We start from the raw sequence: 14,351 nt of genomic DNA, 5'->3' as shown, positions 1-14,351 counted from the left end.
GAAGGTAGTAATTCCTTCTTAATAATACTACTATTCGCTGATCAACTGTTAATAATTCTTTTCTTAGCAGAATGACTAATAAACTTTCCAGGGAAAGCAAGTAGCCTTTGAAATGCCCACTGTGCTCAAAACCTGCTGACATGTTTCGAATCCTTCCTGTTTCTGCTGAGTTGATTTGCAGTACTTGCAAATGTTCCCAAAAGCATTTAAAAATGAGCTGAGTTAAAAGAAATGATTGTGTATTGCAATAAAGATAACAGAACATGTGAAATTTCCTTCTGCTCTGTTCGGTTGTTTGCTTGAGGCTGGGGAAAGTTGTACTATTTTAGCACATACTTAAGCAATGAAATTTGTTAGTAATGTTTAAAATAGTATCTTTATCTCTTGGTAAATGCTACATGAGAGGGAGAGGAATTGGATAGTTAAACTTGAAATTTCACTAAGAATCTGAATCAAAGACTACTTCAAAACATAGCTAGAGTTAGACAACTACAGTGAGATCTTTGACTGCAATGCTCTTTTTTTCAAATTGCTCAGATAATTAAATAATTTTTTTTTTTTAAAAAAAGACAATGATGTTCTCTTATTGCTGGGAACTAATAAGGCTGTAAAGAAGAGTTCTAGTAACTGTTACTTGGCTTAGTTCATAAGCTTGCCTGTTGTTGAGAATCTTCACATTGTCTTCAGTTCTGCATACAAAGGATGGAAGCTTTTGAAAGGAGTGAACTATTTTTTCTGTCTTAAGAAAAAGTTTCAGGTACTGATTTTTACAATATTGTCCTTCAGTAGCACATGATGGAGAAGGGTGTTTTTTCCTTGTCAGTAGGATGGTGCTATGTTTCAAGCTTGATTGCATGCCATAGCTTCCATCAAAAATGCTTGAAATACCCCAAGATCCAAGGACCTTGCTAATCTGAGCTCTTAAAATACTGGTATCTTGGAAGGATATAATGCTTTAAATACCTGGGTCCTAAACCTGAAAAAAGGAATTGCCAAACCATGACAAATACTTTGCTGTGAAAGTTGATGTGGTTCAGAGTATGTATACTTTCATCTGCATTTTTCTTCATTAAGAAATTGGGTTGTAGTGTTCTATACTCCCTCTTCTCTTCTGATCTCACAAAGTCAACTTTCAGAGTCATTTGAGAACATGAGAGAACAGATTTTATACTTGTGACTTTTGTATTGCTGATGGATTGTACAGTAACATGCCACTGCATTTCAGTCTCTTGGACTCCTTGGGAGCTTCAGTCTTGGAGACTGATTGGGTTTTTCTCACTTATGGTAAAGTTCATGTGAAAGCTACTTTCTGATGCCTTTTTGGTGTGTCTGTATCTCTGAGAGAGGCAACTATTAATGCTATTAAATACCATAGCAAGTCCTCAATTGTGTAGATCTCATCCAGCAGAGGAACACTGACCAAAATAGATTCAGCTTGTTTAGTGTCCCCTTCTGTGAATCATAATAGTATCCAGCATCACTGGTTCCTTTATTCAGTCACCTGGAAACAGCTGTCTTGTTATGAGTTGGCATATTTTATTGTTAAGCAATATAAAGCCGCCCTGGTTTATTCACTAATTATTTCTTTTCCTTGCAGATCTCATGGATGAGATCAATTGAAAATAAAAATCTAAGAGTTTGCAGAAACTTTTTTTCAGCAGCTGAAAAATGTTTAAAAACTAAAGATGTCATTGCCTTTTCCTGTTTTGTTTTTTTTGTGTGTTGGTTTGATTTTTTTCTTGCCTTTCCTAAGGAAGGTATCTTTGATCAGCATCTCCCCACCATGATAATATGGGAAGAAGCTTCCGCTCTCGAGTACCATTTTATTGGGGAAATAGCATAACAGGAGGTATTTATTTCCCCTGTTATAAATACAGAAGACTTTATTCCTTTGCTGCTCAAGCCATAGTTTGAAGGCCACTGCAGACAGACATGACTGAATATCTTCTTTTCCTTCTGGCCATATTGCTTCTAAAGAAGGGAGAAAAAACCCAAATGCAACTTTCTCCTGCTCCAGTCTGAATGTTTTGCACTGCCCTGGATTCGTTGGCTGACTCAACAGGAAAATAGCCTTATGGCAGCAAAATGCAAATGTGACTTGAAGAAAACATGTCTTTGGGCAACTTTCTGCAGAGCTGGCTGTTGACAGAGGATCTTGTCAGGATCCAGTATAGCAGGATTTCACTGCCATGGGTATCTTTAGTAACGCTGCTTCATGTATCTTAGTAAAATGTGACATGTATCAGCTTCTGTGGTATGGACCTGAAGGCAACTTTTCTTTGTGTGACATAAAAGTAGCTTTAACGTAATGCTTCTTGGCAGCTGATATGCTGTCTTTGCCAGTTTAAAAAAAAAACAAAACAAAAAACAAAACAAATCAACAGGTGTCTAAAGACTCAGACTTGAAGGGTGTTGTTGTTCATATTAAAATGGCAATCACGTGCTCAAATTTTTTTCTCAGTTGAAATAAAACTCAATAAAGTAAGTTTTCAGAGTCAAAATAGAAAGCAACCTTTGAAAATGCATGATTGCAGCCTGTAGGTGTAACCTTTTATCATTGTGTACTTCAGTGTGCCAGTATGCTTTCTCTTGGTTCACTAACATGACACAGCTTCACACACTGATTGTAATTTTCTTTCACAAACTATTAGTTTGTAGTGGTAAGGTTTGCATTGTTTTTATACTGTCAGTGAATGTAGTGTGAAATCTATGGGAACTCTGGATGCATGTGGCATGGGAAATCCAACCTGCTTCTGCACCAGTGGATGAGAAGGAAGGAGAAACTTCTATAATATTAAGGTTCTTTATTATATATTTAGCTGCCTGTTACACAGATCTGAAGTTTTAAAAAGATGCAGCTTGAAGCTTTTTTGGTAAGGGCAGTGAGTTAGGGATATTTTACTTAAACTTTACTTTATGCCATGCTGTTCTGGCTGAACCAGCCTATCACTAAGGAGTACACACTGATCAGACTAGTTACTCTGGTCCCAGAATGCAGAGGCTGAGGAGCTTATGCAGCCTTTTACGCAGCAGCATCTATCAGAATCCTGCTACCCTGACTGAACTCCCTAGCATTCAGGCTTGCTTGATTTAGTGGATATTCCTTTATATCCTGATTTGGGGTAGGGAGAGAATGTTCTGCAAAAAGCGTATGTTCGTATGTACCCTTTTTCTTCAGGAGAATCGGTCTGCCTGATGAGCTGTAAGCTGCCATACTGTTCCATGTAGCTTTTACAAGCTTCTAAAATACAATACTGCAACATAAGGCCAAAGCTATTTAGGACACGTTTTTCTTATAAAACTGAAAAACTTGGGAATACTGTCATTTTACAGACACTTGAAAGCTTTTCTGGTAATCTCATGTGTTTTTTCAAGGCTTTGGGATATACATCTATCATTCCATCTATCTAAAAGACTTGCTGTTTTTATTTTGTTATGACTGAGTTTTCCCTTTTCTTCTTTCTTAAGACCTTCTTCTCTATATCTTCTTCTCTCTTCCTTAAGACATATTACTGTGATAAAGGTTTGATAATCGATTTAACATGTGTATGGAAGACATAGCTTCTCTTAAATAGGAAAATCAAAATTGAGTAAACACATAATGTACTTGCCTCTTAACAAGAAAATACTTTAAAGGACATAGCAGGATAATTCAGGGACTAGATGATTATTTCATGTCTGTCCTTTAGGATATAGATAATAGTAACTGGAATTAACGCTAAAATCTTCAGGTTTTGGTGGGGTTTTCCCTTATAAATGAATTTCAGATTTAGATAGACGAGTATCATGTGACTGTCTTGTTGATACAGTGACAGCTGAAGCACAGCTTTTTCAGTTATGCCTTTTTCTGTCTTGAACCATTAGGAAGCTACCTGTGTTCTGTGACTGGGAATAATTTATTTTTTTTTCTAAACCCAGGAGTCGTTTGATTGTCTGACATCTGATGATGATGGTTTGTGATAACTTTTATGTGTTTAGCACAAAATGTTGTAAAGACTTAATGGTCCTTTAAGTCAGAGATAAGTGGATATATTTAGTATTTTGCTCACTGTAGAGTGAATAAAGGCTGAAATAATACATTTAAAATTTGTGAAGTTCGAGTACTGCAATAGCTGAACCCTCTATCCCTCTTCTCTAGGGTGATACGTAGTGAATCAAATGTCAGTCTTAATTGTTAGGTACAACTGTAAGTCGTCTTATTGTAAGATATGATGAAATACCTCAGTGGAACTGAGGAAGAGCCAGGGGAACCAGATATAGGAACAGTATAGGTTTAATTGTTCTTTGTTTCCTTACTTAACAGGTGACAAGGCTCTGGATGGTTACAGTAAGAAAAAATATGTCTGCAAACTGCTTTTCATCTTTCTCCTGGGGCATGACATTGACTTTGGTCACATGGAGGCTGTAAACCTGCTCAGTTCCAACAGATATACAGAGAAACAAATTGTGAGTAACTCTGTCTCTATAGAAGATAAGCTGTTCTGTCTAATACCCTACCTCAGCTGTATAGTCCGTAAAGCACTTTGCTTTGTTCCCACCCTTCTGCCCCCGTCTTAAAGCCTGATTTTGGATCTAGCAGTGATTCTGAAATTTAAACATCTTTGTGCACAGGGAATCTTATATTAATTTTAAAAGCTAAAGTGTGCACTTTGGGTAAAATTATAACTCTTGTTAAGAAACTGCCTTGAGTCTTGCATTAAAAGATAAGTAACCTTTTAATTTGCAGAATATCTCTTTAAATCTTCTTAGATAAGGTTGTGTTTTTCAGGTACATGTAATTTACTAGTATCTGAATAATAAGTCAAATTTTTTATTTACTCCTATTTATCTAAAATGCTGAAATAGATTGATGAAATGCTTAAAAACTGATAGATTAGGATAATGCTAAACTTGGTTTTGTTCACTTAATCTATCTAGACTTCACTCTGCTATCTAAATATCTATTTCTGCCCATATGTTTGGTATTGGAGGAGAACTGTATGTTTCAAAGAATTACTTGTGGCATTAACAGAGGACATAATTTAAGTCAGCTAAAATCCATTTTCATTTTCCTATTTCTGAATCACAGGGATATCTCTTCATCTCCGTACTAGTGAACTCTAACAGTGAGCTGATTCGCTTAATAAACAATGCGATCAAGAATGATCTGGCCAGCCGCAACCCCACCTTCATGGGGCTTGCTCTGCATTGTATTGCTAACGTGGGTAGCCGGGAGATGGCAGAAGCATTTGCTGGAGAAATCCCCAAAATACTTGTAGCTGGGTAGGTATGAAATGCCTCCTTCAAATACACATCAATAAACCTTCTCAGCAACTGAGTTCCATTGCAGCAGCTTGATCCATGCTCAGAGCTGTACAGCCCTTGGCTTGCAGTACAAACAGTGACAATTTCCAGTAACTGCAGATACTTTGATATACCTGAGCATGAAGTTGTTTGTGTAAGTGTACAAATACAACATGGAAGTTAAGACTATGGTAGTATCTTGCATAGGCTTTTACAGCTTTGTTGTGATCCAGTTCTGTATAAATGTGTGGCAGTAAATACCCCTGAACTGTGTATGTTTTACTTCCCTCATCCCTCCTGATGAAAAGAATAAATGAACCTAAATAGATGTGTACAGTACAAAATTTGTTATAAACCGAAGCCCTTATTTAAATGCTTCTGATTTAATAAGGAATGTGAGAATATTCTGTTGTGTGAACTTTCTTGCTTCCTCTACTAGCCATGTAAACAGCAATTCCTGTAAATGACAAATAGTCACCACCAACTTTCTAACTTTTCTGTTGTATAACTGGATGTCTCTAAGCAGAGCTGGCAAATTTCTGGAACTGTAGTTAAGTAAATCTAAAATAAAACTTGTGATTACAGGGCTAATTTATATTGAAACTTAAAATGTCCAAGTTGCAAAATGCTTGTAAACTCTCTTATGAACATGAAATATTTTGGAATATGCGTGAATCTTGTTTTATAACAAACTAATGTCTTACATTAATATAAAAAAGTAACATAAAGTAACATGTTGCGCAAGAACAGCAGTAATACTCTAAATGTCAAGCACTGGAGCTTGCAAATGTTGGAGATGTGCTTATGCAACGCTAATTCTGACTATGTCTATTGTGCATACTGTCTGAGTTAGTGACAAGAGGAAGGATATAACATGATTAGTTGTGGCAAAAGTCTTAGGAAATACTTCTGAACTCTTGAAATAGTGTCTCTATAATGCCACACTTGAACACTGTTACTGTTTAGCAGAACTGAAATGTAGTATGGGCCAGAAAGAAGAATGAGCAGCTGGCACCCAAGGCTCAGTATGGATCTGGTCTGATCTGGTGGAGGAAATGGTGGAGAATCTATCCTGTAATTTCACCCTTCTCAGACATGGAATTCCCCATGTAAGGGCACATGCTTGGAGATGGAACGTTCTGGGCTCCTGTGTGGTTTGTTGTTGTCCTGTCCTGCACTGCTGTTCCCAGGTGCTATTCTCCATGTAGCATAATGGAGACAACGCTGCAATGCTGAGGCATGGGTTTTAATAAGATAACCTTTAAAAGTTCCACAAATTTTACTTAGGGTCATCAATTGCTGACAGAGCACAGCATCTTCAGTTCAGACGTTTGAACTTTGAGATGTGTTTATATTCTGAGATCAGTCTTCGGGGCCTCATTCCTTCTGCATTTCTAAGAGAATATGTATATAAAATGTGTATATGTACGTGTTATGTCTACGTGACCTATGCAGTATGAGCACTTTCGATACATTTGCAACTTTAGTGGAGCTCCCTTAGCTTGAATGTAAATTAGAGGGAGAGAGAGGACAGGGAGGGGAAAAATAGGTTGGTTTGGATTTTTTTCTTAACTGAGGTATGGTTTGATCTTATGGAAAATTGGTAAATTCATAAAGAACAGGTGGACTGAAATTCTATTGGGAATGTGGAGGTTTCTGAACATTTAACCAAGATTGCATAGTATAAGCTACCTCTTAAAACTTTCAGTGATAATGCTCTATACACATTTTAGCTGTTGTTTGCATAACATACAAAATGCTTAATTGACTACTTTGTGAAAGGGAGTTCACTGAACTAGAATAGTAGCATGCTGCTCTTAAAATACTCCATTTCTGTTCCAGCAGCATGGATGGCAAGGAGAATAGGTTTGTCATTTGCATGCTTGGTGATAGTTAGCTGACTTGCATGCTAGCTGTAGGTACTGAAACTGTTGAGTAGTTAGTGATTTATTTCTGATAGGTCCTGCATATCAGGAGATCCAGCTTTGGTCACATGCATAATAGTGTCCCTTAACTGTTTGACTTAAGAATCTGCTTCTTCCAAACTGACTCATCAAGAAGCCAATTTTTACTAATTCTAATAAAAAGATGTGAGATGTCACTTTAAGTTGCATTATAGTATCATTATAGAATATCATTATAGAGGCTACTAGACACATGTAATGGTTGAAAACTAGTTAAAACTTGCTGGACAAAATTGAGAACAACAAATACTGTAACATAGGATTAATTTAGTGAACTTCTCTTTCAACTTCTGTTGAAAAGATGCTGCCTGGCTGGGGATGCTGAGTCAGTGCAAAGACTAGCATAATGCTGGCCTGCAAGTATTGCTGTGACTCAACCACAGTATTTTAAATCCATATTTATGTCTTGCAGAGATACTATGGATAGTGTGAAGCAGAGTGCTGCCCTTTGCTTGCTGCGTTTATATAGAACTTCTCCTGACCTTGTCCCCATGGGAGACTGGACATCTCGAGTGGTGCATCTCCTCAATGACCAGCACTTGGTAAATCAGCTTCATTATGCTTCTCAGGCCTACTCTGTATAGAGAATGATGTCACTTCTGTAGTTAAATACACGATTAATTTATTTATTCTCGAGTCTTTCAAACAAGTGAGTTGATGTTTTCTTCAGGCTTGGGGAATGAGATGGAATGAGTTGTCCTTTCTTAGTTACTGTATGTATTAATTTTTAATAAAGCTTTGTTTACCTTTTTCTTGGAGATATAAAAATGCTATGTACAAGTTCTTTTGCTCTGGCTGTAAATAAATTAATCTTGTGTGTTGTGATCCTAAGTATAATTGCATAGCTGTGATACAAATTTTCTAGGCCTCTTAAGATTAGACATGCACTAAAAATGCAAGGCCTGATTTCGCAGTGCTTGGACTTCCTTGTCCTGTGGTGTCATTGTTGTCATTCTTATTTTGCTGGTTCCAAAAAACCTATTGTTTTAGATAAGAGACTCTATTTTCCCCCTGTCTAGTTCCTTTATGAAAGTAAGGCTATTAAGACCCGTGCTTCAACCGTAAAAAGAGTGCTTTATTCTGCAGTAATATAAAATGTTTGTGTTATGCAAAGCCCTTTCTTCATGTTGGGTTGTCAGAATTCTTTCCTGGATAATCTACTGCATCCTGTTTCTCTACTTGTGCTTCTCTTGTGTAATAACATAATTTGCATCCCGGCTTTTTTTAATATAGCTCTCATTTTAGATGTACTATCCAAGCGTGAGACAGAGCTAATACAAAAATAGCATGAAATATCCTGTAGGCATGACAGTACTATAGAATCATAGACCGGTTTGCTTTGAAAGGGACCTTAAAGATCTAGTCCAACCCCCCCTGCCATGGGCAGGGACACCTTCCACTAGCCCAGGTTGCCCAAAGCCCCGTCCAACCTGGCCTTGAACCCTTCCAGGGAGGGGGCAGCCACAGCTTCTCTGGGCAGCCTGTACTAGGGCCTCACCACTCTCACAGTAAAGAATTTCCTCCTTATATCTAATATAAATAAAACTCAGTTTAAAACTGTTACCCCTCATCCTATCTCTACACCCTGATACACTCTACGACCCCAGAGTCCCTCCCCTCTTTCCTGTAGCCCCTTTATGTACTGGGAGGCTGTTCTGAGGTCTCCCTGGAGCCTTCTCTTCTCCAACTGAACCCCCCCAACTCTCTCAGCCTGTCCTCACAGGGAGGTGCTCCAGCCCCTGATCATCATCGTGGCCTCCTCTGGCCCCACTTGAGCAGTTCCATGTCCTTATTTGGTGCCCCCAGCTCTGGGCACAGCACTGCAGGGGGGGGTCTGATGAGAGCAGAGAGGAGGGGGAGAATCCCCTCCCTTGACTTGCTGCCCACACTGCTCTAGATGCAGCCCAGGATACAAATGGCTTTCTGGGCTGCAAGTGCCCATTGCCAGGTCATGTTGAGCTTCTTGTCAATATCCCCAAGTCCTTCTCCACAGGGCTTCTCTTGGTCCATTCTCTGCCCAGCCTGTATTTGTGTTTGGGATTGCCCTGATGCATGTGCAGGACCTTGCCCTTGGTCTTGTTGAACTCCATGAGGTTTGCACAGTCCAACCTCTCCAGCCTGTCCAGGTCCCTCTGGATGGATCCCTTCCCTCCGGTGTGTTTGCCACACAACTTGGTGTTGTCAGTGAACTTGCTGAGGGTGCCTCAATCCCACTGTCCATGTCACTGACAAACAAACAGCGCTGGTCCCAACCCCTGAGGAGCAGCACTTGTCACTGCTCTGTACTTGGACATCGAGCCATTGACCACAAGTCTGAGCGTGACCATCCAGCCAATTCCTTATTCACCAAGTGGTCCATCCATCAAATCCATGTCTCTTCAATTTAGTGACAAGGATGTCATGTGGGACAGTGTCAAAAGTCCAAGTAGGCAGCATCTGTTGCTCCTTCCCTTATCCACCAATGCTGTAACCCCGTCATAGAAGGCCACCAGATCTGTCAGGCATAATTTGTCCTTATTGAAGACATGTTGGCTGTCACCAATCACCTCCTTATTTTCCATGTGCTTTAATGTGGATTCTAGAAGGATCCACTCTGTGATCTTACTGGGCACAGAGGTGAAACTGGCCTGTAGTTCCCTGGATCTTCCTTTCAAAATTTTTTAAAAATGGGGATTCTGTTTCTTTCCCTTCACCTGCCAGTTACCTCAGAACCAGCAGATGCATCTCATCAGGTCCCATGGACTTGTGCAACTTCAGGTTCCTCAGATGGTCTTGAACCTGATTTTCTCCTGTAGTGGGCAGTTCATTCTCCTAGTCCCCACATTTGCCTTCTGTGTCTTGCATGGTGTGGCTGGAGCACTTGCCAGTGAAGGTTGAGGCAAAAAAGTCATTGAGTACCTCAGCCTTCTACTTATCACACATAACCAGGTCTCTCGTTTCCTTCTGGAGAGGGTCCACATTTTCGCTAGTCTTACCATTATCACCAATGTACCAAGAAGTTTTTCTTGTTGCCCTTGATGCCTGATAATTCAGGGCTTTTAGCTTTCCTAACCTGATCCTTGGCTGCTCAACAATTTCTCTGTATACCTTCAGGCTGCCTGTCCTTGCTTCCACCCAGTGTAGGCTTCTTTTTTGTGTCTGAGCTTGTCCAGGAGCTCCTTGTCCATCCATGCAGCCTCCCGGTGTTTTTGCCTGGCTTCCTCTTTGTTGGGATGCATCGCTCCTGAGCTTGGAGGAGGTGATTCTTGAACATTAACCAGCTTTCTTGGGCCCCTCTTCCCTCCAGGGCCAAGCAGAATATCATGTTGGTGAAAATCCTGTTGGATTTTGAAGATGTATAATTAGTCTAGCTGCCAGCCAAATAAAGGGCTTTTTAATGTGGGGCTTTGTCATGGGCATAAATTTAGTTTTATTGTGTATTAAAAGTATTTGAAGTGAAAGGTGTTAATGGGCAGCTCCTTAAAGTGTGACAAAATTGAATGTATTGCTTTGGTTTTTTTCTAGGGTGTGGTTACTGCAGCTACAAGTCTGATCACCACTTTGGCACAGAAGAACCCAGAAGAGTTTAAAACTTCAGTCTCCTTGGCAGTGTCTAGATTAAGCAGAGTGAGTCCAATGATAACCCTGATAATACTTCACTGTTGCTCAGTTTACTCAGGTTCCCAGGTCAGATCAGTTTAGCATACCATTAAAGGAGAAGATGATTCAGTTTCACTTCACACAGCTGGTTCAGCTAGCCTCTTTTAACACTCGTTGCTTACCAGAGCAGGACACTGGTAAGCTTGCCCAAATTTTCTTGCTGTAGTCCTTGCTTTGCTCCAAGTCTATGTAGAAAAAAGGTGTCTGTCTGTCTGTCTCATCTAATTGTATTTGAAAGGATCACCATGATGCGTTTGAGTTTTTAATCTTCATTTTATGTTATTATAACATGAAAAAGTATTTGGATCCCAGACCAATTCTGCAAACTTCTGCACAGAACCCTCAAAAATACAGCCTGTACTTCTGACTTTTATCTGAGCTTCTTACAAGATGAGTCTTCTTCCTGTTCTCTCTTTTGAGCTGCTGCTGCTTTAATAATCATAAACATTTGATATTCTGTAAATGGGTGTAGGGGTCTAAGCCAGGACAGAGGGTGCAGAGAGGGGTGGAGAGACATTTCTGTAAGTTAGCATGTCCTGCTGGAAAACTTATGTTACTGTTTTGTTTGATTTTTGTCTTTTGGATGGTACGCAAGCCGTGGGAGGATACTACTTCACAAATGTATTTTAGAGCTAGATTTATGCAGTGTTATACCCACAGTTATTTGTAGTTCGGATAAGTTTAATTTATTTTCAAATATGAAGATTTTGTCTAATACTTAAAAGCAAGAGACTGCTAGGGGAAGTGTGTATCTGTTCTGTAATGAAGCAGCAAGAATTGGGTGGAATTTCTTTGAGCAAAGCTAGTGCCAAACTCATTCTCAAAGGGGGAAGATAAATCCATGCAGAGGGGTACTCCCTCTAAAACTTAATGTAATCCTTATCACATTTCACTATGCATATAAACCTCTTCTGTGAAAGCTATCTGTTCATTGCTCTGGAGTATGAATGTTATGGAAGGTGTTAGTTGGTCCTTCTGCTTTAGTTCCGTCTGCCGTAGCATCTTGTGATTGAACTCCAAGTTCACCTATCAGCAGTCAGCTATAACACCATATTTAGGTATTCTGTTACTGAATCTATGAATTGCTGAACCAAAGAAAGTCAAGCTTTTAGTTAAATATATTGGTGTTACAAGATGGTGATATTCATTCTTAAAAGCATGTATGCTTTCAGGAAGAGACTTCATAGACTAATGTATCTGTAAAACTGAATTTCTATTGCTAGGGAACCTAGACCGGTGGTATACTCACAGTATGACAACTTGCACCTGACTACTCTACTGCATTAAACATTACTAGTGACATAGTTTTCTAAGCTTCTGTCAGAGGTGACCTACAGTGTTCTTTGGGTGCTTCTCTTGATTGCGCATCACTTAACTTCAGTAGCTAACATCCTGTCTGCTTATTTTACAGATTGTAACTTCTGCATCAACAGATCTTCAGGACTATACGTACTACTTTGTTCCTGCTCCTTGGTTATCTGTGAAACTTCTGAGGCTGTTACAGTGCTATCCACCTCCAGGTAATGCACAAATCACAACAGTGGTCGTCTCTTATGCAGTACAGTCTCCAAAGAGCTACGATGCAGTAGTATTACTGTAACTTGGAGCACAAGCACATTGTCTTAAGACAAGGATTCTGAAGTCTGTATTCTTGAGTGTTTCAAATTGTTAAACACAACATAATTCAAAAGGCCATGTAGCTTAGAACAAAGTGTCAAACCAGTGTGCATCTTACAAACCCATTGCAACTGCCATTTTACATATTCTTTAACGTTATCAACTGTACTAAAGCCTTGAAATATTTTATAGTGCAGATCACGTTTGGCATTTGTTCTCACCCAAATAGAACTGTGGCTCAGAATTCTTTTGCCAACTGTATTTTGGGGGATGGTGAACTGTTTTTAATGTATCAGAATACCTCAGTTTATTCAGATTTAGCAAGGTGGAAGGCCTAAGGTAGGGATTAGGGTGTTGAGCAAAATGAAGTTGTCCAACGGCTTGTTCTTCTCCAGAAGACCCGGCGGTACGTGGTCGTCTAACAGAATGTCTGGAAACTATTCTTAACAAAGCACAGGAGCCACCAAAGTCAAAAAAAGTACAACACTCAAATGCAAAGAACGCTGTGCTGTTTGAGGCAATAAGCTTAATTATACATCATGACAGGTGAGCTGTCACATTTCTATTATGAGAGGATTTTTTAAAGTGAAAAGCTGTAGCTTTGTCCTGAACACTAAATGGGGTTCTCCTGGGGTGGGAAGGACGGGGGGAAAACAGAATGTGAAGTTGCTTGCTAGATTGGAACACAATCACAGCAATGGAATTCAACAATATTAGTGAACCATGTTGCTGTCAGCATATTTTTTATTGCTTTGTTTCTTGCTGCTTCTATTTTTTGGTGTTTTGTATTGACCCCACCACTCTAATCCAACAGAGGGTATTTGCTCACAGTATCTGAATTCTCATTTCATCATCAGGGCATTTTAGCAGACACTTTGAAGCATTTTAAGAAATTTCAACTGCAGAAATAGTATTCTGTATTGGATGTTTTCAAACCTGTTGCTTTTAACCCTTTCACTTTCTTTCCTGTTCTGTGCAGTGAGCCAAATCTACTAGTCCGTGCCTGTAACCAGCTAGGTCAGTTCTTGCAGCACCGAGAAACTAATTTGCGTTACCTAGCACTGGAAAGCATGTGCACGCTTGCCAGCTCTGAATTCTCACATGAGGCTGTGAAAACACACATAGAAACAGTTATCAATGCATTGAAGGTAAATATTTAAGTGTGCAGTCTGTTCTTAGTCTTGTCTTCTCCTCTGCCTCAATGCCCTCTCCCTCCACTGCCCCAAACCCCCCATCCCCAATTAAGCTAATAATACTTGGGGACCAAATGAGTGATTCTCAGAAGTCTGCTTTAGGTTTTTTCCTCAATCCTTCAAAACCTTGCTGTGCTGGCAGCAATAGAGGTCAGCTTCAGTTTATTTCTGCGCTTTCCTATTGAATCTGATACTTGCAGCTGTGGCCCTGTAACACTTTGGTATCTTCCCATGCTGTAGACTGAAGATGAATAATTCTTTCACAACATGGAATTTGAAAACTGAGAATAGTGGGAAGACTTCATTTTATTAGTGTCTTGCTGGTATCTGATGCTGTTCCTTCACTGCAGTAGCTTAAGGGGAGCAGTAAAGCAGATCAGCTTCTGCTGCAGAATCAGAAAGTCAAGAAACCAGAAAGACACATTCCCAGGCCATGTTTATATGAAAAAGCAGAAGTCAAAAGAGAAACTCCTCCATCCTTTCAGCACTTGCACAGATTTGGATATGTATATTATGGAAACAAAACCTGATGATTTGTATTTTTATAATAATTATCTAAGAGCAGGAAGCTGTCTGAGTGTCCAGTGACTTCCTTCTAGGTGACTGAAAGTGAGAAATAACATGAAAAACTTATAGCTTCTCTGAAGGATATATC

The 14,351-nt window shown here is 39.4% G+C and overlaps 1 protein-coding gene across 4 annotated transcripts in view; it reads left to right on the top strand.

The window, feature by feature from the left end:
- The window catches only part of AP2A2 (adaptor related protein complex 2 subunit alpha 2), a 44,284-nt gene that overhangs the window by 13,620 nt on the left and 16,313 nt on the right, over nt 1-14,351 (top strand). For 2 of the 4 annotated variants that reach the window (XM_026850351.1, XM_026850349.1), the window contains exons 3-9: nt 4,304-4,446; nt 5,069-5,262; nt 7,660-7,789; nt 10,752-10,853; nt 12,298-12,406; nt 12,902-13,049; nt 13,483-13,651. In XM_026850351.1, the coding sequence (XP_026706152.1) occupies nt 4,304-4,446; nt 5,069-5,262; nt 7,660-7,789; nt 10,752-10,853; nt 12,298-12,406; nt 12,902-13,049; nt 13,483-13,651 (995 nt within the window). Of the gene's footprint in view, nt 1-4,303; nt 4,447-5,068; nt 5,263-7,659; nt 7,790-10,751; nt 10,854-12,297; nt 12,407-12,898; nt 13,050-13,482; nt 13,652-14,351 lie in introns of all 4 variants that reach the window. The other 2 variants (XM_026850350.1, XM_026850348.1) reach the window with 1 other exon arrangement.

Source organism: Athene cunicularia, assembly GCF_003259725.1.
Source record: "Athene cunicularia isolate RWA chromosome 5 unlocalized genomic scaffold, athCun1 chr5_part2, whole genome shotgun sequence".
Classification (NCBI taxonomy): Eukaryota; Metazoa; Chordata; class Aves; order Strigiformes; family Strigidae; genus Athene; species Athene cunicularia.
This window is presented reverse-complemented; position numbering and strand designations above follow the sequence as displayed.